The 27,137-nt window shown below is 41.4% G+C and overlaps 1 protein-coding gene across 1 annotated transcript in view; it reads right to left on the bottom strand.

Moving 5' to 3' along the window:
* Positions 1 to 228: 228 nt before the first annotated feature.
* Positions 229 to 27,137, bottom strand: part of LOC124776316 (esterase FE4-like) — a 79,812-nt gene continuing 52,903 nt past the window's right edge. Inside the window, exons 8-10 of the mRNA XM_047251251.1 lie at positions 20,836 to 21,001; positions 16,304 to 16,436; positions 229 to 3,207 (exon numbers count right to left, since the gene is read on the bottom strand). Coding sequence (XP_047107207.1) covers positions 3,039 to 3,207; positions 16,304 to 16,436; positions 20,836 to 21,001 — 468 coding nt within the window. The 3' untranslated portion in view covers positions 229 to 3,038. The remainder of the gene's footprint in view (positions 3,208 to 16,303; positions 16,437 to 20,835; positions 21,002 to 27,137) is intronic.

Here is a 27,137-nt window from a genome sequence, read left to right as displayed (position 1 = left end):
AGACCAGGATTCAAATGGACAGCGGAGCGAAAGAAACAACAGAGTGAACACATGAAGAAAATTTGGGCTCAGAAAAACATAAACAATCATTATAAAGGAATTCAAGTTCAAACGCTCTCTTTAAATGGGAATAATCGGAAATAATAATATTAATAATAATAATAACAGCAATAATTTCAAAATTTGATTTGTTAATATTAATATGTAAAACTGATATATGCTGACAAGATTCAGAGATGGTCAAGTTATCCACTAATTTTTAAAGGGGAACAAGAGTAAGAAGAGTACACATGCATTAAACTACAAGATAACAATATTTTCAGTGGCTATATTTTTACGATTGTGTTTCAATTTAACCCATTTGGGAAAATAACTTAAAATAGATCACACTTATTAACTTTTCAAACAAATTACCTCTTGACTTGGCCAGTTATGAAAGTAATATCCTTCATGGCCTAATTTCCTAAAAGATTACTCATGGTTCGTATAGTAGTAGTAGCAGTAGAAGTAGCTTTATTCATCTATAGATCTTTTTTACAATTACAGTGGAGAAATAATTCTATTACAATTTAATTATTAACTTATAGACCCATTAACTTACTTACAGGCCTAGTTTGACAAGGATTGGAAGTGAACTTACCACGAGTTTCTTAGGAATTTCAAGTTTCTAAGAAGTTTAATCGAAAATGGATAAGATTTTTCGGTTCTGGGCTTCAGGTACGTTGTCATGTAGAGTGCTTGTAACTTACTCACGTAAACTTCAAAACGCTCTCTTCAAATCACGAAAAGGTTCCAGGCGTATTATGAAATCAGGTACTTCTGAACACTTTTAGTTTAGACTGTGCTCATATGATAGGACTTAATTCTGCAGTTAATGAAGTGGGTTCGAAGGAGTTCGAAGGAGGAAATGTGGGAACTTGTTGCGTTGCAATAAGTTGCGTGTTGACGTGAGGAGAGATGTACAGGGTGTCCGTAACTAAAGTTCAGGTTGAAAACGCTGTAGAAAGAGAACTACTGCATAGAATGACGTTAAATTTGAACAGTATATTATTGATAAGGAGAAAACGTCATGGAATAAAAACAAATTTATGAAAACTGGACCAATAGATGGCGCTGTAAGCGTCAGCATATGCACATCAACCCGATACGCGGCGCATGGATGTTCCTCAGTTTACTGGTAAGCCTCTTTTACAAGAACGGTGACTGTGCCCCAGTAGCCCTGCAGACACTCAAGAGTATGAAAAAAACGCATTGATCCCATGTCTGTTAAGTGTGTCGAGAAAAAGTTACAAAATTCTAAAAGACAAGTTCTTTTCAAGTGCAATGTCCAGAGGAAGGAAAGCAGTTTATCTGACGTCTGTCGAAGATGTGGCCATTGCAGGAGGGATCGAGCGGAGTGTGCGAACATGCAGTGCTTGGGAAATTTCTCGAACGCTGGACATGCCTGCGGGCACGGTGCATAAAGTCCTACAAAACATCATGCATCGCTGTCCATACAAAATCACCCATATTAGGGAATTGTTTCCTGCTGACCTGCCAGCAAGAGAAACGTTTGCTTTGGAGTTTCTTGCTGGCTTGGAAGAGGAGAGTGAATGGCCATAGACAATGTGTGAACAGGCGAAGCCCATTTCTATCTTCAAGAACATGTCAGTAAGCATAACTGCAGAGTTTGGGCACATCAACCGATACCACATCATTCTAGGAAGGTGACTGTGTGGTGCAGATTGACGGCATCGTTTGTCGTAGGGCCGTATTTCTTCCAGGAAATGATCCTGCGAGCCCTGTTACCTGAAACATCAGTGGTAAACGCTGTGAGAGTCTTTTGTGCACCAATGTCATTCCAACCCCCCGACAGCGTTGGTGTGAGGGTAGGATCATTTTCATGCAAGATGGCGCTCCTCCGCATACGGCACAGCCAGTGAAGCAGCTGCTGCAGAGCCATTTCGGACATGATGGAATTATCCGCCATCGTTTCCGTACAGCCTGGCCCTCCAGATCATCTGCTTTTAATCCGTGTGACTTCTGGCTGCGAGGTCATCTGAAAGATGTTGTCTTCAGTGTTACAACTAGGAACGTAGCTGAACTGAAGCCGCGCATTGCGCAACGCATTCTGAACTTGACCCCTGAGACACTTCGGTATGTTGTGGAACATGCTGCTTCTCGATTTCAACTTGTGGCAGAAAACGGTAGACAGCGTACTTGCTGAACATCTCTTGCGCCAGTCTCACGACAATTAGAAACAAATGTCATTTTGCTTTGTATGCGGGTTTTGGCCTCAGGAGAATCAAAATATGTCATTTTGCTTTTTGGGCGGTTTTAGGCCCCATGGCAATTAAAAACCGATTTTCCCATCCTATGTGGTACGACCTTGCCGTGGTGAATGGCCTTACTTAACTAACAGTGCCACAACTGTTGCCTGCCGAACTTGTATAGTCACGTACATTGAGAAACTGAAACCACAACCGTCGTATTGCGAATCATCTGGCATTTGTAGGCGATGCCATTTACTTATTTACTTCTTTTTGTCCCATGACATTTCCCCCTGCAACAATAATAATTTTTACAAATTCGACGTCATTTTGAGCGGTGGTACCGTTTCTACAGCGTTTTAAAACTGGAACTTAATTATTGACGTCCTGTATATAGGAGTCCACCTGAGTGCAGATATCTGTACGGTTTGCCGTAATTTGTAGAATTTAGTTGCAGAGACACAGTTAAAATCAAAGTGGGGGTGATTTGCAAGTGAGACCAATGGTCGAACCTTGAGGCGTGTTAATAGTGTCACATATTTGAAACGATTTTGGCCATTTTTTTTAGATGGTGAGGAGGTGGGTTTGTTCATTTAATGGAATGTACGAATACGGTTGTTCATCCGCATACATCACGAGACCTTTCTGCGTCAGTAACTTGCTGTACTGACAGTGCTAATGGAATCAGATCTTATAAGAAAAGAATTTAACAGTGCTTCACAAAGGCAATTCCAAATACGCGGTTTGATTTAGAGTTTCCTGTTTCCTATTGCAGAATGAGACAGCAGGCTAAGCACTGTACCGGGTGTACAAGCTGTCCCAGAAAGCGACCCGCTGGGCGAAAGGCCTGTGGACGACGCTGAAGCCGCCGGGGCTGACGAGCAGGTAGGCGGCCGCCTCCGCGCTGAACGCCGGCCACTGCAGCTGTTCGCCCTCCGCCGCCCCAGGCGTCGGACTCCTGCGGGCAGTCAACAGGCGAGGCGCGTCAGCCCACACCACAGCGCTCTGCAGGCCGCGCTGCAGGTTCACGGGGTACTAACTCCCCGTTCGAACAGGCCTCGGAAAGCCCAACGGTACCGACCGACCGCCGTGTCAACCCCAACCGAAAGGCGTCACTGGATATGGAGGAGCATGTGGTCGGCACACCGCTCTCCCGGCCGTTATCAGTTTTCGTGACCGGAGCCTCCACTTCTCACAAGGGGGAGGGGGGGGGGGGGCACAAAGTTTGGAAGGCGGAATAACTGTAAACTTTGTACACTTGTAGTACTCCATGAGGACAACAAAATGTGAAGCAGTAGCGCGTGCTTCTCAAGCGTTACTGAGAAAATCGCAAGATAATTTCGGTCGTCAAATATATGTATCTGTGCCTGGCCATTTTTACCATGAAGCGGCTGCAGCCGAGTGGTGCCGGCACGGTCAGAGCGTTAGCTACCATTTCGAATTAAAAAAAAAACTGAGCGAACGGACCAACGAACAAACTGAACGGGTGTCGTCGGATGTCCGCCCTGAACAAATTCAACGAACAATACAGAACAAAATGTTTTTTTTTTTAAGTGGTTGATGTTCAAGCTGCTGGATCGCTGGATCGAGTTTCCTTCGTCAGTTTTTTTTATTTTCAACACAGTGATTTTCTTTACTATTTATGTTACAATTGATATAATGGGAAAAATACGTGTAATCGGATGAACTTTTATTAAATTTACAGTGTTATTTGGCATTCTACTAATTTTTATTACCACAAATAATGTAATATTGATAACTATCGACTAGTAAACGACCAAACGCATAAAGTGATACTGAAAATGTATGCTTGTCCGTGTCTTCAAAACTTCTCAGAAGACGCTATTAAAATACATTCGATACTGCATAACCAATTATCAGCGCCGATTTTTAAGGATATACTGCGTTATGCATGGTTTGCTTCCAAATTATCGTCTGAAAGAGAGGTTTTTTTTTTTGCCCGCATCTCGTGGTCGTGCGGTAGCGTTCTCGCTTCCCACGTCCGGGTTCCCGGGTTCGATTCCCGGCGGGGTCAGGGATTTTCTCTGCCTCGTGATGGCTGGGTGTTGTGTGATGTTCTTAGGTTAGTTAGGTTTAAGTAGTTCTAAGTTCTAGGGGACTGATGACCATAGATGTTAAGTCCCATAGTGCTCAGAGCCATTTTTTAGAGAGGTTTTTGAAAATGTTAACGAGGTTTGTTTTTCCAAGGAAAACGTCAAAAGACCTTGCGTATGCGGAAACATAGCATTTATTCAATGCAGCTGGTGCTGTTTAACTTTATGTTTTCCATGTTTTCACCAAAAATACCATCTTGCAACTTGTACTCGTAATGTCGAAAGCGACGATTAATTGTACATCTTTCGAAAGCTGTCTGTGCCGGTCAAAACTTGGAAGTAACAAGTCGTTTCGGGCTCCTTCCAGTTATAAGGGTGAAAGGGTCCTGTAGCCACCATTCATTGCCAACTCTCGTAGTGGTCAAGTCGGCAAAGAGGTTTCCGCTACTTGTGAGAAATCCACCTGCGTTAGGTTGGTGGCGGAAATGGCATCCTGGGGTTTTCCGGTCCACGCGGAGCGTGGAAGAGGCTGGAGAAGCGGGAGGCAGTCTGCCGCCGGTACGGGAAGCGTACACAGCTGTGCTCCAGTCGAAGAAGGGTGAGTTGGACTGACCGCGTGGCGCGTTGTCACATAGAGAGGGGAGCTTTTAGCTTTTGGTCTCGAATTTCGTCTTATAAAGATTTACTTGCTGGGTTGCAGCAGGGAATGCAAGGCTTTTGTAGACTTTCAGTTTGATTCCCAATGCAGTCTTGACTTTGATCCGTGAGAGGAACGCGGCACAAAGGAGTTGCATATGTTGAAATACCCTCGGTTCAGTGTGAATGTTTATGTGCCTACAACTGTGTGTGTATGCTTCTAATCTTTTCCGGATCTTGGTAATTTTTGTGTATTTGTGAATTTTCTTTGTCTCATGTGATTAAAATTTGGCCACGGTCCATAGAAATTGTCTCCGCGGACCGAGTGGGCACGCGAGTCTGTTATGAAACGTATAGTATTTCACAAGCAATTGTACATAGTTAGCATGCAACAGCAGTCTATAGATGCACTATATCAATGTTTAAGGAATAAATAATTTTGCCTTCAATCTTATCTTGTGTACCGATGTTACGTCGCCGTTACCTTCGCCATTTACCTTGTAGTTTTCCTTGTTGGCCCACCTATAGCGTTTCCATGTGCACAGGTGTAGTGATTAGTGTCCCTTTTTTTATCTGAAACAAATGCTCTGGAATAGATCGTGTTTTCACGAATCTTGCTGCAGGCTGCACTTACGCATGGTGTTCACGCCCTCTTTACTTTACTCAATATTTGATTCACGGGAAGAATGCCTGGATCATATTAATAACTACATCCCATTCTTTATCAATGACTTTACAATGAATGTTCTTTTGTGAGTTTTTCTTATTAATAAATTAAGTAATTTTCCGACTCAGTGCTACCTCTTCTTTGTCGTGTGGCTAGAGTTGGTGGCGACCCTATCTTTTATATTGATTTCAGTGTCAAGTAGCATTTTCTTATTCAAAGTGCGCGTGGCTCTTTTAGCTATCAGGATACATTCAAAGGGCGCTTCATGCTTCTTGCACATAGCGTCCTTTTATTCATGCTACTTACAAAGGATTTCTCAAATCACGGACAAGCATACATTTTCAGTATCACTTTATGCGTTTGGTCGTTTACTAGTCAATAGTTATGAATATTACATTATTTGTGATGATAAAAATTAGTAGATTACCAAATAACATTGTAAATTTAATAAAAAATCATCCGTTTACACGTATTTTCCCCATTATATGAATTGTAATATAAATAGTAAAGAAAATGACTATATTGAAAATAAAAAAGAAACAGACGAACGGGACTTGATTCAGTGATTACGGGGCTTGAACGCTAACCACTCGGCTGCCGCCGCTTCATGGTAAAAATGGCCACGCACAGGTATATAAATGGTTCAAATGGCTCTGAGCACTATGGGACTCAACATCTATGGTCATCAGTCCCCTAGAACTTAGAACTACTTAAACCTAACTAACCTAAGGACATCACACAACACCCAGCCATCACGAGGCAGAGAAAATCCCTGACCCCGCCGGGAATCGAACCAGGGAACCCGGGCGTGGGAAGCGAGAACGCTACCGCACGACCACGAGCTGCGGGCACAGGTATATATCTGACGACCGAAATTATCTTGCGATTTTCTCAATAACGCTTGAGAACTACGGGCTCCTGCTTACACATTTTGTTGTCCTCATGGAGTACTACGAGTGTACGAGGTTTGCAGTAAATCCGCGTTCCAAACGTCGTGGCCTCCCCTTGTCAGTCAAGTAGCTCCTCAATTGGCATCACAAGGGCTGAGCACACCTCGCTTGCCAATAGTGCTCGGTAGACCCGGAGTGTCACTCATTCAAGTGTTAGCCAAGCCCAACAGTGTTTAACTTAGGTGACCAGGCGTGAACCAGTGTTGATACTGCAGGAAGGCCGTTAGCCCAAAGGGTATTAACAGAGGGAACATCTCACAGGCTGCTAGACTGCATCTTATTCCTCTACTGCTTCTTCTTCAATTCAATGACTGAGACCTACTACAGGTGGCTCAAGGCTGCGCACATTTTTACAAAACGTTCTGTTTCGTCTACGAATACCTTACCGAAACCATACATCATCTCATAAACTGCCTGAAGAATGGAGGCAGTTGTTTATCGACAGACATCCGAAACAATAGACACAAAAGAGATAAAGCTCATATGAAGTAAATTGAATAAAGCTTTTCATTTTATATGTATTAAAAAGATGTAGATTCTGCAATTTTGTCATATGATGACATGGTTAGAGACCGTGGCTGTTATTTGAAGACAAATGTTGATGGTGCTGAGACAGCAACCAGCCACAAATTTATTTTCAATTCCTTTATTCAAAGGGTACCGTTACCGGTTTCGAATCGTTATGATTCATCTTCAGACGGTTTTCATGCTTTCAGTACAACATGTGGTGCGTTTCTTTATAGATTAATTGTCCTAAAATATAAATAATACACAATTATAAGCACGCCACACAGATGGTTGCTTTACAGATTTTCATTCGATGTGACTTACGTGAAATGTCGATTTGGAGTGTTTGTTTTCATTACATTCGTCCAACAGATGTGAATACATTCCCACTTCATTATTATTGCACACGTACATTTTTCTAACACGCACCACATGTTCTGATACAAGATGCTATGATATATCGTAACATTATGATTATGTCCCACGTCTGGAAAAAGATCATAAATTCACTTATGCAACTGAAACGCCTTTTACACTAGTACAGAGAGACATCAATTTTGTGAACTTTAGAGTGAATACTGTTACATTAATTTTAAAGTTGATCCATTTTTTTTAGTACTGTGTAGGTAAGACAGTACATTATTTATTTACATTTAGCATTACAAGAATTGTGTAACATATAAATTTGCTACTTCATCTGCAGATAGGCGTAGGAATATTATTTGCTTTGGAGGGTGCAAAATAATTTTTGGAAATTTTTGAGGAAAGGGGTGTTAGCTAACTTGATTTGTTCGTTAAGGATATAGTCTGGGATGTTGTTTCTGTGTGTGTGTGTGTGTGTGTGTGTGTGTGTGTGTGTGTTTGTGTATTTCTAGTTCTTCTAATATATTCATAATGGCTCCTTTTTCTGCTAGATGCAAAATTTTAAAGTTGTTCCCAATGTTTCTCACTGATGTAGATTCTATTCAGTTTCATTAATAAATTTTTCTGTGTGTTGGATGCATGATCCTCTTCTTATGAAAAATAATTTTTTCATATAGATCTAAATACGTTTTAGCAACTTTGTGCCATGGTCAGTGGGTTTCGTTTTTTATGATCTTAATTTTAGTTTATAGGGTATTGTTGGACCCTCTGTACATTACCAGGTACTGGTAGCTTCTCATCTCCAAGTTTATTATTTTCATCTGCGTTCCCATGAGTTACTGAGAACCACTTAAAAATACTACACTAATTTTTCAAAACTTCGTCTGTAAATAACACTTTCCGAACGCACGAAGCAGGTAGAACATGTTTGCGTCTATATGAAAAAAACAGTGTTTCGTATGAGAGCTGGCCTGTATCCACTTACATTTAAGTAGATACTCTGCAAATCACAAGCGCCTGACAGAGGGTTCATCAAGCCACCTTCACAATCATTATCTATTATTCCCCTCTGGAGCAGTGCGCGGAAGAAACGAACATCTATATTTTTACGTGCGAGCTCTAATTTCCCTTATTTTATTATGATCAAAGTTTACCTCTATGTTGGTTGGCGTCAACAAAAGATTTTCGCAGTCTGAAGAGAAAGTTGGTGTTTGAAATTTCGTGAGAAGATCCTGCCGCAACGAAAAACGCCTTTGTTTAATGATTTCTATCCCAAATCCTGTATCATGACCGTAACAGTGTCTCCCCTATTTCTCGGTAATACAAAACGCGGTGCTCTTCTTCAAACTTTGTCGATGTACTCCCTTAACCCTGTCGGTAAGGATCCCACAGAGAGCAGCAGTACTCCAAAAGCGGACGGAGAAGCGTAGTGTAGGCAGCCTCTTTAGTATATCTGTTGCATCCTCTGAACGTTCTGCCAACAACATTTTCTAGGTGTTCTTTCCGATTTAAGCCATTCGTAATTGCAACTCCTAGATATTCAATTCAATTTACGACCTTTAGATTTAATTGATTTATTGTGTAACCGAAGTTTCAGGGATTCCTTTTAGCATTCATGTGGATGACCTCAGACTTTTCATTATTTAGAGTCAATTGGCAATTTTCGCACCATGCAGATATCATTTCTAAATCGTTTTGCAATTGTTTTTGATATTCTGATGACTTTACTAGACGAAAACGACAGCACCATCTGCAAATAACCTAAAACAGTTGCTAAGATTGTCTCCTAAATCATTTACATAGATCAGCTACAGCAGAGGGCCTATAACGCCCCATCGGGGAACGCCAGAAATAACTTCCGTTTCACTCGATGATTTTCCGTCAATTACTACTAACTGTGGGCTCTGACAGGAAATAACGAATCCAGTAACACAACTGAGACGATATTCCACACACACGCAATTTGATTACAAGCCTCTTGTGAGGTACGGTGTCAGAACCCTTCTGGAAACTTAGAAATATGGATTCACTATGAAATCCCTTGTCGACAGCACTCAACACTTTGCGTGTGTAAAGGGCTGGTTGTGTTTCACAGGACTGGTGTTTTCTAAGTCCATGTTGACTGTGTAAATAGGCCGTTCTTTTAGAGGTAATTCATAATGTTCGAACACAATATATCTTCCAAAATCCTTCTGAGTATTGACGTTAATATATGGACCTGTACTTTAGTAGGTCACTCGTTTTGCCTGTCTTGAATATTGGTGTGACGTGTGTAACTGTCCAGTCTTTGGTTACTGATCTTACGTCGAGCGAGCAGTTGTAAATGATTACGTATGGAGCTATTGTATCAGCATACTCTGAAAGTAACCTAATTACTATACTGTCTTTACCGGAAGACTTGGTTTTATTAAGTAATTTAAACTGATTCACTACTCCGATGATATCTACTTCCACTTACTCATGTTGGCAGCTGTTCTTGATTCGAAATCTGGAATATTTACTTCGTCTTCTTTGGTGAAGGAATCTCGGAAGGCTGTGATCAGTAGCTCTGCTTCAGCAGCACTGTCAACGATAGTATTTCCATTGCTACCGCTCAGAAAGGCATTGATTGTGTCTTGACGCTAGTATATTTAACAGAATATCTTTGGATTTTATAACTTTACTAGTTTCGAGACAAAGTTTCGTTTTGGAAACTGTTATAAGCATTCTCGCATTGACGTTAGCGCTAAATTTCGAGCTCCTGTAAAAGATCGCCGACATTGGGAATTTTGCGCTCGTTTAAATTTGGCATGCGTTTTTCGTTGTTTCTGGAACAGTATTCTAACCTGTTTTGTGTAGCATGAGGGATTAGCTCTGCCGTTTGTTGATTTATTTGGTATAAATGTCTCAATTGCTATCGATACTATTTCTTCGAATTGAAGCCACATCTAGTCTACACTTACTTTGAGTTTTTGGAAGGGATGGAGATTGTCATTCAGGAAGATGTCAAGCGAATTTTTGTCTTCTTTTTTGAATATTCATTTTTTCGTTTATTTTTGAAGGAATTGGGAGTTGCGGCCTTTATTCTCGCTACGACAACCCTGTGTTCACTAATCCCTGTATCCATTTTGACGCTCGTTATTAGCTCATGATTATTTGTTGTTATCGTAACTGTTTACTGTGCGAGTGGGTTCATGAACTAATTGATCGAAACAATATTCAGAGAGTGCGTTTAGCATGATTTCGGATGTTTTAAATTCGTGTTTTCGCCAACATATAGAGGGTAAATAGAAGTCACCACCAACTACAATAGCGTTAGTCGGGTAAGTGTTTGAAATTAGATTCAAGTTTTCAGAAATTATATAATTTGAGTTTGGAGATCGGTAAACGGATCCACCTGTTATTTTATTCCGGTTGCCAAGAAATACGTCTACCCATACTAACTGACAGGAACTATCAACTTCAATTCGCTACAAGATACACTATTTCTAACAACAACAAACACGCAATCGCCAACTGTATTTAGCGCATACTTCGTCAGAAAGTCCTCTTGTAAGGCTTTTCTCCGAGATATCGTTTGCTCAGAGTGTTAGTCCAGTCCCGCAAGGTATACAGGTAAGTAATGCAGGACAGAGGTACTGGAGCAAATGAAGCTGTGAGGGGTTAGGGGGTGTCGCCATTTCACGATGGTTCAGTCGGTAAGAGCATTGTCCACGAAAGCTTCCGCGTTTCAGCCCCTATTCGGCACGCAGTTTTAATCTGCCAGCAAGTTTCAAAATAGTGCACACATCGTTACACAGTGGTAGACTAATTTTTGAGTGATATACGCTGACTTGATATTTTCAATCGGATCCTTTTTTGCCGGTTCGTGTACTCTTTCATTAAATCAGTTGTAGGAGTAGCAATTTCCAATAGCTATATTTGCCCTAGCACCGTTTCTGCAGAAAATACAGCGTCGTTGGCGAAAGTCACAAAATCAAACGTGACTTACAATGTCCTGAATGCGACTCTAACCAAGCCCCAACACACCACATATATTATTCTTTGTTGGCTGATTTCTACATTCTTTCATTCTCCAGAACATACTTGAATAAAACTAAGGGCCACTGTCACCTTTTGTCAGTAATATTTATGTAGGGCAGATTTCTGACAGCTCACTCAAACCCTTTACTTAGCAGAATGTGTCTGTGATCATTTCTCGTAAATGATCTAGTGACTTACTTTTAACACCAAATTCGCTCTTCACTATAATAACCATTCCATACTCCATATAATGCTCTGAGGAACCACATTTATAAGTCTGTAAAGTCTTCTCGGCCATCCCGAACTGTAGCTATTACTGCCGCCATAGGTGGAGACGACTGGAAAGATCTGCAAATAAAAAAGCTACTGAAGCGTATTGTGCTTCACGATAAGAATGCGTTGTAAGCGATGGACAAACGAATATATGCACATACGCGATTGTGCTAGATTTTGCTCTACACGCACTACCAGTGGTGGACGGACGTCACTGCCGCATAGTTTTTAGAAGTTTGTACCAAACTGTTATCATCATTGCAATGTATGTTATTGCAGTACTGATTACCACAACAACCGCCAGCCATTCGAAATTTGACTTCTGAAGAGACACAGAATCATTTTTGAGGAGCAAAGTCCAGCGCAGAGAGAGATGCAGGTTTCGTTGTGGGAAAGCGCATGTAGTTTCTATGCTCCGCAAGTACGAGCATCTATCATTACTTACGCTGGGAACGTTTGAAACGACATTGCCAACGTATTCTAGAGGATTGATGTGTTCGTCTGACAGGGATATGAAGTAACCGTTAGTTACTGATCTCATATTAAACCACCAATGGCTGATATGACAAAAGAGCTGATGGAACTGTTTTGACTCGTTAACAGATCATCCTCAATGCAATGTTGAACGAAATGCTACTACTGTATTACATAACGTATTTTCGAATGTTGTGGTTGTCGCTAGACACAAACGCAGAGATAAGGAAAACATTTAATGGCTAAGAATGATCTGTTACGATTGAAAATTAGCAAAGTCAATCGTCACAGCAGACGTTGTTGGTTAAATATAGTGCTAGGTATGGAGTATTTTTTCAGTGGTGGAGCATTTGCACTGTTCTAGTCGAAATGTCCGATATGGTCTGGTTGAACAGGGGCCAAGGAAATTTCAAACATCTTGTCTCTGTAGTCTGGTGGTGTATTGTAAGACATCTATTTCATTTTAGACATTTTTTTTATACGCTGAGGATACTGGTAATCTAGGTTCACCTTCACAAACAATCGTCTGAACAATGTTAACCAGAGAGATAAATGTTTCTAAAATAGTAGTTCTAGATAAGTTTTCCCGCTCTTCGTGGATTCTGCAAGCATTAGTACACAAATTGTTACACCACGAAGATGACGTGCTACAAACGCGAAATTTAACCGACAGCAAGAAGATGCTGTGATATGCAAATGATTAGCTTTTCAGAGCATTCACACAAGGTTGGCGCTAGTAGCGACTCCTACAACGTGCTGACGTGAGGAAAGTTTCCAACAGATATCTCATACACAAACAGCAGCTAATCGGCGTTGCCTGGTAAAACGTTGTTGCGATGCCTCGTGTAAGGAGCAGAAATGCGTACCATCACGTTTCCGACTGTGATAAAGGTCGGATTGTAGCCTATCGCGATTGCGGTTTATCGTATCGTGATATTGCTGCTCTCGTTGGTCGAGATCCAATGACTGTTAGCAGAATATGGAATCGGTGGGTTCAGGAGGGTAATACGGAACGCCGTGCTGGATCCCAACGGCCTCGTATCACTAGCAGTCGAGATGACAGGCATCTTATCCTCATGGCTGTAACGGATCGTGCAGACACGTCTCGATCCCTGAGTCAACAGGTGGGGAAGTTTGCAAGACAACAACCATCTGCACGAACAGTTCGACGACGTTTGCAGTAGCATGGACTACCAGCTCGGAGACCATGGCTGCGATTACCCTTGACACTGCATCACAGACAGAAGCGCCTGCGATGGTGTACTCAACAACGAACCTGGGTGCACGAATGGCAAAACGTCATCATGATGGTCGCATCCGTGTTTGGTGAACGCCCATTGGAAGCGTGTATTCGTCATCGCCATACTGGCCTATCACCCGGGGTGATGGTATGGGGTGCCATTGGTTACAAGTCTCGGTCACCTCTTGTTCGCATTGACGGCACTTTGAACAGTGGACGTTACATTTCAGATTTGTTACGACCCGTGGTTCTACCTTTCATTCGATCCCTGCGAAGCCCTACATTTCAGCAGGATAATGCACGACCACATGTTGCAGGTCCTGTACGGGCCTTTCTGGATACAGAAAATGTCTGACTGCTGCCCTGGCCAGCACATTCTCCAGATCTCTCACCAATTGAAAACATCTGGTCAATGGTGGCCGAGCAACTGGCTCGCCACAATACGCCAGTCACTACTCTTGATGAACTGTGGTATCGTGTTGAAGCTGCATGGGCAGCTGTAGCTGTACACGCCATCCAAGCTCTGTTTGACTCAATGCCCAGGCTTATCAAGGCCGTTATTACGGCCAGAGGTGGTTGTTCTGGGTACTGATTTCTCAGGATCTATGCACCCAAATTGCGCGAAAATGTAGTCACATATCAGTTCTAGTATAATATATTTGTGCAAAGAATACCCGTTTATCATCTACATTTCTTCTTGGTGTAGCAATTTTAATGGGCAGTAGTGTATGTTATCAGCTAATTTCTCATGATCAAAAATAATTGCAGACCTAAAAATCATTTACGATTACGACGCTAAATATTTTATAAGCAACATAAATTGAATGAACACCAGAATATGTTCCAGTACACATGGTCTGTGCAGACTTTGATGCCAAAGTAGACCTACTTTATTCAAATATTGAGAAGGGCAATATACAATAATTACTCTCCTATATCGGCATTTTATTGTTGAGAGAAGTATAATATTACAGGCGGTGCTTATTCAACCTGTTGTGGACTGGGAGCGTCCAATTTAATGAAAGTCTCTCGGAGAGACTGACGAGGACGTGATGGACAGAGAATAGGAAGAACAGGAGATGGACAGAGAGAAGGGAGAGGAGGAGACGACAGAGAAAGAAAAGAGGAAATGGACCGGTAAGTAAGGGGAGGCAAAAGGCAGAGAGAGAGAAGGCGATGACAGAGAAAGAAAAGAGGACGAGATGATCAGTGAAGAGAGAGGAGGGGATGGACAGAAAGGGGCAGGTGTAGATGGATAGGGAGTGGGGGTGGAGGAGGTGGGCAGAGGTGGGGGGAGGAGGAGATGCTCGGACAGAGGGGGAAGTAGGAGATGGACGAATATGAGACTGGATTAAATATGTTCATGGGAAACGCCGGGTATTCAGTCATTGTAATAATCTCTGTGGAAACGTTTTAAACGATTATCGTGGTTGGTTCTTCCGTCACCTGTGACGTAGTACTGCCCACACAAGCGATATAATCTTATTTTGGTCCTCCGTTCTTTCAAAAAAACTGCTGCATTTCCGATCCCCATTTTAATATATCTCTGCTCTTTCTACCGTAAACCCACAAACTGAGAGACGCCCTCCTCACGCTGTGCTGGCACTAAACTTGTGCATAGTGGTTCAGTACAGCTCAGCATGGCAAGACATCATTTCGTAACAACTTCGGTACACAGGGGTGGTGTACTGACAGACTGCCTATGTTTGCATCGGCCGCTCACAAAACACTCCGAGCCCGATTTCGAGCGACTTGTACCGGCTTCAGCCGACCCAGAACTAAGGAGTCCTCAGGGAGGTCATGAACAAATGATAGTGTGTGAAAAATAAAACTATCCAGGAAAATGCTTCATGCTCCTTAAGATAGGCAAACACAACTTTACTTACATCACTCGCATCACATTTACATTTATGCGATCATTTAGGAGCACTTGAACCAATGCTTTTTCTTGACATATGATTGGCTATAATTTTTAGTTGGAAATTGCAGTATGTCTTGGCAACCAATACACTAGCCGGAATAGGAAAATATTTTGTTCAGTCGTAAGATTGTTGCGTTGGAAGGTGTATTTGAGACAGCAGTAGGAATTGACTGTTTTCTAACTGGATGCTGGGCGCTTGGTAGAACTTGGGAGTGCGTTTAGCCTTTGTCATCGCCTTCTCTACGTAATCTTACTCAGCCACGCCGTACGGATTCGACATGAACCTACAAATCTCCTCTGTCACAATGCATGAGAATAATGAGTAACTACACACGGAAAAGCAGCAAAGGCAGAGCTTCTGCAGGAACTGCAACAACCAAAGTATGATTATTATATCTCTCAGATATTTTCAAAAGCTCCAGCCACCAGGATAGAACAATGCCACAAATCAACTTTTATGTATCGTCAACGTTGCAAAAGTGAAGACATATTTCTAAATGAAAGAAGTGAATGTATGTACTGCTCACGTCTGTGGTTCTTGGAATGAAAACAGTAATTGGAACACAAGTGAAATACAGTAAATTTAAGTACATCTGGCATGCACTGATTTACAGAAAATTTTAAGAATTTGCCTATATATTTTTCGAGAAGCAGATCAGGATTTAAACCAATCTGAGGTAAACAAAAAAGAGTTCTTGTACGATTCATATGAGCATGCAGTCAGCCTATCCCAATATTTTTTGTCTTTGTTACACCCAGAAAAAGGCTGCCGCTCTGGGTCAAACAGCACTTGCAGCACACATTCCGTTGGTGAATACGTCCAGCTTCATGCAGAACACATAAACATCTGTGTCCAGAAATGTTATCGTTCCATTTCTACCATCGCGAAATCGCATTCGTTGAACTCTAATATTAATTCCAAAGAATTAGCCTCACATCGGATAGTAGAGTTCTGAATCCTTCTTACCCTGTCTTGGCGAAGTCTGTCCACAGTCGTGTCATCGTGTCAATGATCTTCCCATCAGGAGAACTTGGCTCTGGTATCTCAGGATAGAGTACACATCGAAACAGGTATCCTAAGTCTGCTCCATGGCCGGCAGCTGCAACAAATGAAGTGAATATCGAAAATATGGACGGACACAAACATAAACACACATTTGGCAGTACAGGATAACTACAAGAGACTGGGCAATATCTGAAGACTATACCTTCATCAATACTGAATATATTATATATACACTCCCTTATTTTTATCGCAGATATAAAGCTTCAAATTTCTGTAATCTGATTTACTGCTAGAGGGAAACCTGTATCGAACTCATGGAGGTGCTTGGAACCACTACTGATTGAGCCTCTTGGAATTATACTAGAATGTGCACGAAGATAGTGTACTAGAATGTGCACGAACATAGTGTTAAGTTCATAAGTATGTGTAACTCGCTGAATCGAAATACGAACGTGGAGGAATTATAATTTATTTTCACACAGTAAGAGTTGCCGTGCAGATAGTACAGTTTGCTAGAGTTTCCCTTGAGAACTGTAGGATGTGCAACAGAAAAATGACGCAGGCTGTTTTGGATCAGTTCTATTTTTCTGTGTTACTGTTAACCGCTTCCATTGGGCAGCTACACATCAGTGGCGGTGTTGTTTCCATTTTTCGTAGTGCTGCTGGAAAGTGACAATTCGAATATCTTCCAGTTCGTCGCTTCGAATGTCTTCGACAGTACAAACATGGCATTCTCTCCTCTCGTACTTGCCTAGCTGAATATCAGAAATGCTACACGGACTGAGATCCGGCGAATAAAAGGATGTCGAACCACAGAATCTCCTTGCTAGTCAAATGTTGATGAAATGGCTGTGTGATAAGAAGCATTTTCACGGTACAGCAGCCGTACACTCGCAGTGATTAGTCTGTCGTGGAATTGTCCATTTTCTGAGTCTTTCTAGAAGCATTTTGCAAAAACTTGAATGACTTTAAAGGGGACGAAAGTTCTTAGAGGACGTGCAGCAGGTCGCCAATACACAGATAACCATGTTCTTTAATTCTGACTTCCTCGTTCAAGCTTCATTCGGTTCCGCTCTTCACTCTGACTTTTTTCTGGTTTATACCGGAAATCTAAAATTGACCTCCAATGATAACACGACTGATGAAATTCATGTCATTTTAGATTCTGTTGAGGTTGTCTTCGTATTGGGCTGTGACGCTTTCTCTTGCCATTTTGTCTTCCTCATATCCGAAGTGTGGTGAAGAACAAATGATTCAAATATAGTGTACTAATCACAAGCCTCTATGTCAATCAAAGGTCGGGCGAGAGTCAACCTCAATTGTTTCACTTTTCGATGATTAAGGCCGCCCTTAGTTTCCTATTCTATTGCTTCTGAATCCTTCAAAAATGATTCAAGTCACTAAAAAATGTGTAGTCTGAATAAGGAAAATTTCTCATAGTCTCAGCATAAAATTTCGTTAGTGAAACTCATTGCTTTTAACCATATTATCTACTGGCACACTTTAGATCTCTTTATTTTTTTTTTTTTAAAAAAAGCAGGAGATCTAATTTCCTGTCAACGATGAGATTATTACAATCGGAGCACAAATTCGGATTGGGCAAGGTAGGAAAACGAAATAAGCCAAGTCCTTCTGCCTTAGTCGATTAGCGTAATCATAGGCAACCTGAAATTAGATGGGCGGCCGGAGTGGCCGAGCGTTTCTAGGCGCTTCAAACTGGAGCCGCGCGACCGCTACGGTCGCAGCTTCGAATACTGCTTCGGGCATGGATGTGTGTGATGTCCTTAGGTTAGTTAAGTTTAAGCAGTTCTAAGCTCTAGGGGACTGATGACCTCAGATGTTAAATCCCATAGTGCTCAGAGCCATTTGAACCATTTGAATTTAGATGGCAAAAAAAAAGAGAAAAAAAGATTTGAACGTATGTTCTTCCGATTGTGAGTCCATTGCCTTAAATACTGCATCAGATCTCCTGATGTACTGCTTTTCTTCTTCTTTTTTTTTTTTAAAGTCTAATACGTTACACAACTTCATTCAGTTGCATTGATGCCTTACGACGTTGAAAATTGTACTAGACGTCTAGGAGGAAGTGACCAAGAAATGTGTAGGGAATGTGTTAGCTCCATAGTTGTGCCAACTCATTCCAATGTTGACAGACTCGTTACGTCTCTACCAAGCTTAGTGTGTATGCTTAAGAACAAGTAGTGAAAGTTGTTTCCCGTTACCACGACGTGATAACTGATCCATTACATTTCGGGAGTACAGCCACATAAACTTTATTTCTTCTTATAATATTTCGACCTAGTACCTCCCTAAATATAATGAATTAACCATATATGACAGCTCTTACCAATAAATTATTTCTTCAAATATTTTCTGAAATCGAAAGAGCTCTTTGTTCCCCATACTTTTTGTATTTGTACTTTGCAGATGTTAATAATCGTGAGAGTCCCAGCTCCTGTTTGTGACTCATATCTGATGTGTCCCTTTTCTTAACATAGTAGTACAAACTGGTAGTGTGCTACATTGCCAGGTACACATTCCGCTTGATCACGCAACAGATGGCAGAGAAGTTACCGCTGACAAGGTACTGGATAGTTTCCTACACAGCGGGGAGCGGAACAACAGCGGCAGTCGGGTAATTCAACAGAAGAAAGATTCTACGGAAGTAATTGATGTGGGTTCCATATAAATTTCACTTGTTACACAAATAATAGGCTGGGAAACTCAAAGCAGTTATTCATCTTGGCACTGACTGAGAAAGTTGCTGGATGTCCTGAGGGATATCGTACCAAAATCTGTCGAGTTGGCGTATTAGATCGACAAAATACGGAATTGTTTGGAAGGACCTGCCCATAATGCTACAAAGTTTAGCAATTAGAGAGAGATCCGGCGACCTTGACGGCCAAGGTGATGTCTGTCCAGCACGAAGACAAGCAGTAGAAAGTCTGTCCGTTTGCAGGCGGGCATTACCTTGCTGAAACGCAAGCCCAGGATGGCTTTCCATGAAGGGCAACAAAACGGAAAGCAGAATATCGTCAGAGTACCGCTGTGCTGTAAGGACGCCACGGATGACAACAATGGGGGTCCTGCTATGAAGTTAAATAGCACCGCAGATCCTTACTCCTGGCTGTCAGGCCGCAAGGCGGTCGACAGTCAGATTGGTATTCCACCGCTTTCTGGGGCGTCTCCAGACACTCCCTCGCTGGCCATCGGGGCTCAGTTCAGAGAGGGACTCATCACACAATTCTAGTCCAGTCTGTGAGATTCCAGGCCGAAGACGTGTCCGGAGACTCTCTGGGCAGTGGTGGAACACCAGCCAGACTGTCACCTGACGTAGTTCGAGAACTGGGAATGGTGGTCTGGGAGTTTCTATTGCTTGCCTTCGTGCTTACCAAGCTCTCCAACCATATCGAGATTTTGACGATCTAACCCACCAATTGGACAGAATGTAGCACGGTATCCCTCAGGAGGACACCCAACAACTCTGTCAATACCAGGCCGAATAACTGCTTGCATAAGGGCCATAGGTGGACCAGCGCGCTATTCATGATCAATTTGTGAAGTTCTTTCTCTCTAATAAATCATCCAATTTTTCTTAAACTGTAATCTTCCACCGAGTCCCGCCTCATTCGGATACTTCCTTCATGGTGCGTCTTTTTTGTTTTGTTTATGATATCATAAAGGAAAACATCTTTCTTCACCGAGTGATTTGCTATAGGACACCTGAACACGATAGATCAATGGTAAGTTCCACAGCTCGTGGAGGAGGAGGAGGAATATAAATTCATTTTCCAAACGGATGATGCCCCCATCACATTGATAAGCCAACATTTGAGAATAACTAAATTGTGACCTGGGATGTCGATGGATTGATTTTAAGTCATCTGCAGTCAACAGTCTGCGCACTTTGACGCCTTGTTGACTGTCTTTCTCAGAGTTTGAGCTATTTCTATGAGGTTTTGCCAAGAACCAAACATACATTCACTTACCTCCAAATGTGTTGACAGACTTGAGATGGCGTTAATATCACACCCACTAAGAACGCCATTGCGGACATGCTAGAGAGACCTTAGGAGAAGTGGGTTTCAGTCTTGGCGGTCTGATGTATAGCACATCAATTCCATAGGACTATCTTTGCGAATGTGTCTTACATGTAAAAATATGCAAAAGCTGGTTACTTTTCATCCTTAGCTATTATCAGTATCAGTCCCTTGAAGGTATCAGATCGACCAGAAGCTGGAAGCAGAGAATGTGCCTCGTAATTGATGGTACTCGTTAGAATGTCAGAGCACAAGTTTCAAACTTACGGCTTTGGTAAACTGGTACGATCAAATAATTACGTTCACTATCAGTGAAATATAGTCTTATGAAACTATCCAATAATTTGCACCACTCAGTCACTTTGCTTTTTTATAACTCTATATTTTTATGCTTAGTCACCGACTTTTTTATATTCATTCAAGTGTTCAACGTAGGACAAAATTTTCGTGTACCATCAGCTTTCTCCGCCTGTTGCTTCACCTCTTCTGGAACTGTATCTCCTAGGACCATTTTTCTGAAGGCATCTAATTTGTAAAAGTACACAGGTGCCACAGACTTAGCACCGTGAGCTGTTGCCGCTCTCACTGCGGGGTAGGTGAACATCGCGTCGCCTCGCAGCTGAAAACAGAGAATCTATCTTAGAACAGCCTCGCCTGCATTGCTAAATGAAATGGTCAAATAATTCTATAGTAATACGTAATCAATGTTCATTGCGCAACCTAAAATAAAGTAAAAATCAAAAATATCCCAAAAAGCAAGCTAAATCACTCCTAAAACATCTCTCAGACCTGCTGAGATACTTGGGAGAATATAGACCGATAAAAATATTCTATCTGAGTATGATATATGAGACAGGAGAAATGCTCTCATATTTCAAGTAGAATGTAATAATTCCACTTCCAAATATTTCGACTGCTGACGCGTGTGAATGTAATCGAACCGTCAATTACACGCATTACTTACAGAAGAAGGAAAACTCTGGTAGAAGTAGGCCTTGCGGAAGACCAGTTTGGGTTCCGAAGAAATTTAGGAATATGCGACTCAATACTGAGACTAAGAGTTAGAAGATAGTCTAGACTAAGGAAAGGTAAATCTAAGTGTATAGCATTTGTATATTAATAGAGAAGGCTTTTGACAATGACGATTGGAATACATTATTTGAAATTCTAAAGGCCGCAGAGATCAAATACGGAGAGCAAAAGAATCTATACAACTTGCTCAGCAACCAGGCTGCAGATTAGCAGGATACTAAAGAGAAGCAGTAACTCAGTAGGAAGTAAGTTAAAACTGAAGCTTATGTCGTATGTTATACAATCTGTACATTGAGCAGGTAATAAAGGAAACCAAGGAGCAGTATGGAAATGGAATTAATATTCAGGAAGGAGATAAAAAAAAAAAGACTTTGCGGCTTGCCGACAACGAGACGGCGAAGGACTTGAAATATCGTTGGAGCGGAGTGCATAATACTTTGAAAACAGGTTAACCGATGAACATAAATAGAAGCAAAACGAGAGTGATGAAATGTAAGTCAGAAGAATCTGTTGCAATTGGATTAGAAAAGTAGTAGATGAGGTTTGTAACTTGGACAGAAAACTAACTGATGATGGACAAAGTAGAGAAGGTTTAAAATGCAGATTGTTAATAGCAAGAAAATGGTTTCTGTCTACAGGAATTTGTTGACATCTATTATAAGTTTTTTCTTCTTCTTCTCAGGTCTTCAACCATCAGCAGTTCGCCATGCATTTCTGTCTTCAGCCTTCCTTTTGAGAGTGGTATAGGCGCTGCAGCTGGTATCCTCCATGATCTGGTTGATGTATTCTAGTTTCGGTCTGCCTCTTGTATTTATCCCTTCTACAGTTCCTTCAGTGACACTTTTAACGATACCATCATGTCTCAGCATATGGTAACCCATGTTTCCTTCTGTGTTCGCTTACCTTCAGGAGACAAGACTTCTCTTTCTCCGCTCTGTGGAGTACGTCTTCGTTTGACATCTTGTCTATCCAGGATATCTTGAGCATTCAGCTGTTGCACCCCTCTCGAAGGCTGTTATTTTATGTTTATCTGCTTCTCCGAGTGTTTCAGCTGCTTACAGCACCACACTCCAAGCGAAAGTATTTATGAGGTTTGTCCTGCTATGTTTGTCTATGCTTCTGGATGTGAAAACGTTTCTTCTCTTGTTAAAATCGGCTTTCGGTGGTGGATTCGACTTTTAATATCCTTCCTTGGCCTTCTATCTGATGTAATTTTGCTTCCTTGGGAGGCAAAGGATTCAACCGTCGCCAGTCGCTCATTGTTAAGTGAGCATTCGGTAACGGTGCTTTGTCTGCTCACCGCTAAGATTTTTCTTTTACCTTTATTTATTTCCATATTATAGGAAGAGCCGAAGGTTGTTTCCGCCTAAGCCAGCATAATTGTTCTGCATCTTCAGTTAACACTGCAATATCATCAGCAAGTCCTAGTATGTCTATTTTCTTACCAGGAATTTTAATTCATCCTATAGCTCCTAGTTTCTCTCTAGCATCATTTATTGTCCTTTGAATGTATCCACTGAACAAGACACGAGAGAGTGAGCAACCCTTTCTTACGTCCTGCTTAATAGTAACATCTTCTTGATATTCTCCACACCATACCACAGCCACCTCTTCTCCACATTTCCCCTGCATTGTTCTTCTGTCCTGATACTTCATGTCAGTCTCTCCAAGTCTGCCTTCTATCCGCCTTGGAATGATAGAGGCGAAGATCTTTGAGGCGTTTACAAACTGAGAGTCCTATATTGTTCACATCTGTTTGCACATGCTTTCTTTGATATTGGCACTGTGATACATTTCTTAAAGTCTGTTGGGAGCTCCCCGGTTTCCTATTTAATTTGTATGAGATGGAAGAGTTCATCATGTAGCTGCTCTCCAGTAGCCTCGATAAATTCTGCTGGTATATCGTAAAAAGTGACTTTCCCAGCTTTTAGCTGCCTGACCGCAAGGTCGTACTCATCGCGCAAGAAAGTCTCCCTCTTCTTACGGATAGATTTCCTAAGATTTCTCCAGTACCAGATCTTCTTTATTTTCTGTTCATAGAACATAATTCCATCCCCATTTTGACATCCACTGCATTTTATTTGTCTGTTTCCAAAGAACTCTTCAACTGATTTATAGGCAGATTCCTTGATCATTTCACACACCTCTTTGCATTTGTCCTTCGAGTATTGTCGTTTAGCCTCTTTTGACTCTGAATTAATTTCATTCTTCAGTGTTCTGTATTACATTTGTTCTTCCTCAGTGTTGTCCTTTTTCAGTTTAATTCTTAAATTAGAAATCTTTTCTGAAGTTATTCGTCTGGGGCACATCCTCATACGGAAGAGAAATATGGACCAAAAGCAGTTCAGACAAGAAGAGGAGCTTTTGAAGTGTGCTGCTAGAGAAGGATGCTGAAGCTTAGACGAGTAGACTGTATAACAAGGGGAGTCAGTTTACATGTTCTCAAGGCGTGTAACTTGACCCATAAAACCGCGGAAATTCAGTCGTAACCAAATTTTGCCTGTTGCTAATATTTCGGCTGTAAACTGTTCAGCCATCAAATATTAACAGCAGACTAAGTTTGGTGACGGCTGAATTCCCACAATTTTATGAATCAGCTAACGAGACGGTGGTGAATCGAATTAGGGAGAAAAGAAATTCGTGGCAAACTTGACTAAATCAAAGGATCGCTTGATAGGACGCATCCTGAGACATCAAGGAGTCCTGTGTCCTGTGTGGACGATGTGGTCTATTTTACACCACATTTTAGTTCTAAGTGACGACGATTTGCTGAGTGTATTTATATGTTTTGACGATGCCATTATGGCTTTATCACATTAGGACAGGGTGCAAAACAGGTACGCTTTACCTTATTTTATCTGTACATTTCCCAGTTTGTAAGAGAGTATATCGTGATATGAAATGCTGTATTGTTTTGAAAGCTAGGACTGCCCAGTAGGTGTATATTTTTTGTATTGTAGATCTGAAGATGGTCAATACTGACTGAAACCGGTCATCGTCGAAGGACTTTATATTGTGATCAAAGACTTGAATTAAAAAATAAATTTGACATCAAGGAATAGTTAGTTTGGTAGTGGAGCGAAGTGTGGAGTGTAAAAATTGTTGAGTGAACTGAAGGTCTGGCTACAGTAAGCAAGTTCATATCAACACTGGTGGCAACAGTTACGTTGAGGTGGACCCGCCCGGATGCCTGGGCGCGTTAACGCGCCGCTTTCGGTTTTCAGGGAGACGAGCCGGCCCAGATTGAACCCACGTTGCGGATTAATGACGAGGGCTGGTGAGACGTCCAGCCTGGCTGTAGTTTTTAGGCGGTTCCCAAAATCCAAATAGATAATACAGTGGCGGCACCCACGTCCCGCCGCAGCTACAAGCTACACAAACAATTACTTTGCCACACTTGCACAAGAGATTTACTCTCGGCGCAGATAGAAGGGGTGCACACATTCCGTCCCGTGGTGGTGGTGGTGGTGGGAGGGGGGGGGTGATGGCGACAGAAAGGGCAGTTGACCACCAACATATATAATAGTGCTGACCCTATAAGATACGCGGGAAAAAGCAAGGAGGAAGAAGAAGAAGAAGAAGTTATGCAGAGGAGAATAGGTTTTGCACAGGATAGACTAGCGTGCAGAGCTGTACAAACCAGTGACTAGAGTTGCTCTCTATCAAAACTACACCTCGGTTGTCTTCGTTCAGTATAAAAATGACGTAGGAAATCGTAGAATTACCGGCAGTATTGGTAATATTGATGAGGAAAGCAACATAATATGTGAGAGACAAACTGGGAGTCGATGGCATCTCTTTGTCTTTTGTTTGTTTCTTTTGCACGTAATTAGAGCCGCACATCGTCCAGTGTTAGTTTATTGTGTATTTTATATAGTTGAAAATGTGACGATGCTATGCTGATTATATTTATATGTTTGACGATGCCATTATGGCCGTATCACTTTAGGACATGGTGTAAAAAAGATCCGAGGATGGTCATTACAGCCTGAAACCGGTCATCGTCTAAAGAATTCATTTGTGATCATAGACTGGAATAAAAAAGCATTTTAAAAAATATAAGTAATAAAAGTAGATCAAGTAACTTCTGCACATTTATATAACCAAAGTAATTACTTTTGTTGCGAGTACGGTTTACATAACGAAACATAAAAAACAATTTAATTGTTGTTGTTATTTTGTATTCAATAGAACGTTCCTCATCATGATCAAAGGCCAGAGATTCCTCTTATTTATGATAAGTGCGAAAGTAGTTTATGAAGAACAGAAACAAGTTTTATATAAGCTCGACGAAGTAGTGAAGGAATGTTTGATTTGTTTTCCTTTTGCATTTTCTTCAAGTTTACCCTCTTTTTGAGAAAATTGCGACTTATAAATCTGCGTTTTTTCTTTTGTTTTCACTATAACATCCCTCTGTTTCACGTAGCAAATCAACGATTTTAAAATAAAACTGGAACAATTTTGCTATACATAGTGTTTATTTTTAAGTAACAGACAGGAGGATAATTATCAGAATAAAAATGTTCCGCCGATTACGCAGCTCTTTATGCACCCTCACTCAGTTTCTAGACTGTTCACCACTAACTGATTCTAGGCGAATCCAATAAGACTCTGATCGCATTCGCAAACAAAGCTATCAAAATGAGGTGACGCCCGATACGTACGCAATACGCGTAATGCATATGTAATGTGGTTACCATGTTCACTGACCAAAGCTACTAGGAAAACTGTCGACTACGCTTACTTATGATACTCTACGGTAGTTTTTCAACTCTATCAGTGACACAAAAGATCGTAAAGGCGTTCGTAAAGGCGTTTGCAAAGCAGCTTCCAACATGCAGGGAATGCACTGGGGGTTGTTGACAATCGCTTTATTGTGCTTATGTAATATGCTGGAAATAGCGGACGAACTGCAGGGAAAGAAAGAGGAGGAGAGTAGGATGGAAGGAGGGGCAAGAAAATGGCTCTTCTGTGTTTAGAGTTTTAAAAACGAGCCATGGATTTAGTTGGCCCCAGATGATGAAGACAACGAGCTAATGCTTTGCTGAAGACAGTTGGGAAAAACAGACAAATCATTATTCAACATGGGCAGTGGTGTTTTCAAAACTATTACTCCTCTTTATGACCTCAGTGTCTTCAGTAGTTCATCAACTTCATTGTTTTCGTGAGAGAAAGCATCAAAACCGATTCAGGCAATAATGAACACAGGATTGTCGTAGCGAGATTGAATACTGTAATCCCCAAATCCTCGAAAAATAAACGAAAAATATAGCTATTCAAAAAATCAGCTAAAAATTCATTTGATGCTTTCCTGAGAGACAATCTCCACTCATTCCAAATTAATAATATAAGTGTTGACCAGATGTGACTCAAATTCAAAGAAATAGTATCGGCAGCAATTGAGAGGTTTATACCAAATAAATTAACAAACGACGGAGCTGATCCTCCTTGGTACACAAAATGGGTTAGAACACTGCTGCAGAAACAACGAAACAAACATGTCAAATTTAAACAGACGCAAAATCCCCGATATTGGCGATCTTTTACAGAAGCTCGGAATTTAGCGCTGACTTCAGTGCGAGATTCTTATAACAGTTTCCACAACGAAACTTTGTCTCGAAACCTGGCAGAAAATCCAAAGAGGTTCAAATGGTTCAAATGGCTCTGAGCACTATGGGACTTAACTTCTGTGGTCATCAGTCCCCTAGAACTTAGAACTACTT

Source organism: Schistocerca piceifrons, chromosome 2 (genome assembly GCF_021461385.2).
Source record: "Schistocerca piceifrons isolate TAMUIC-IGC-003096 chromosome 2, iqSchPice1.1, whole genome shotgun sequence".
Taxonomy (NCBI): Eukaryota; Metazoa; Arthropoda; class Insecta; order Orthoptera; family Acrididae; genus Schistocerca; species Schistocerca piceifrons.
This window is presented reverse-complemented; position numbering and strand designations above follow the sequence as displayed.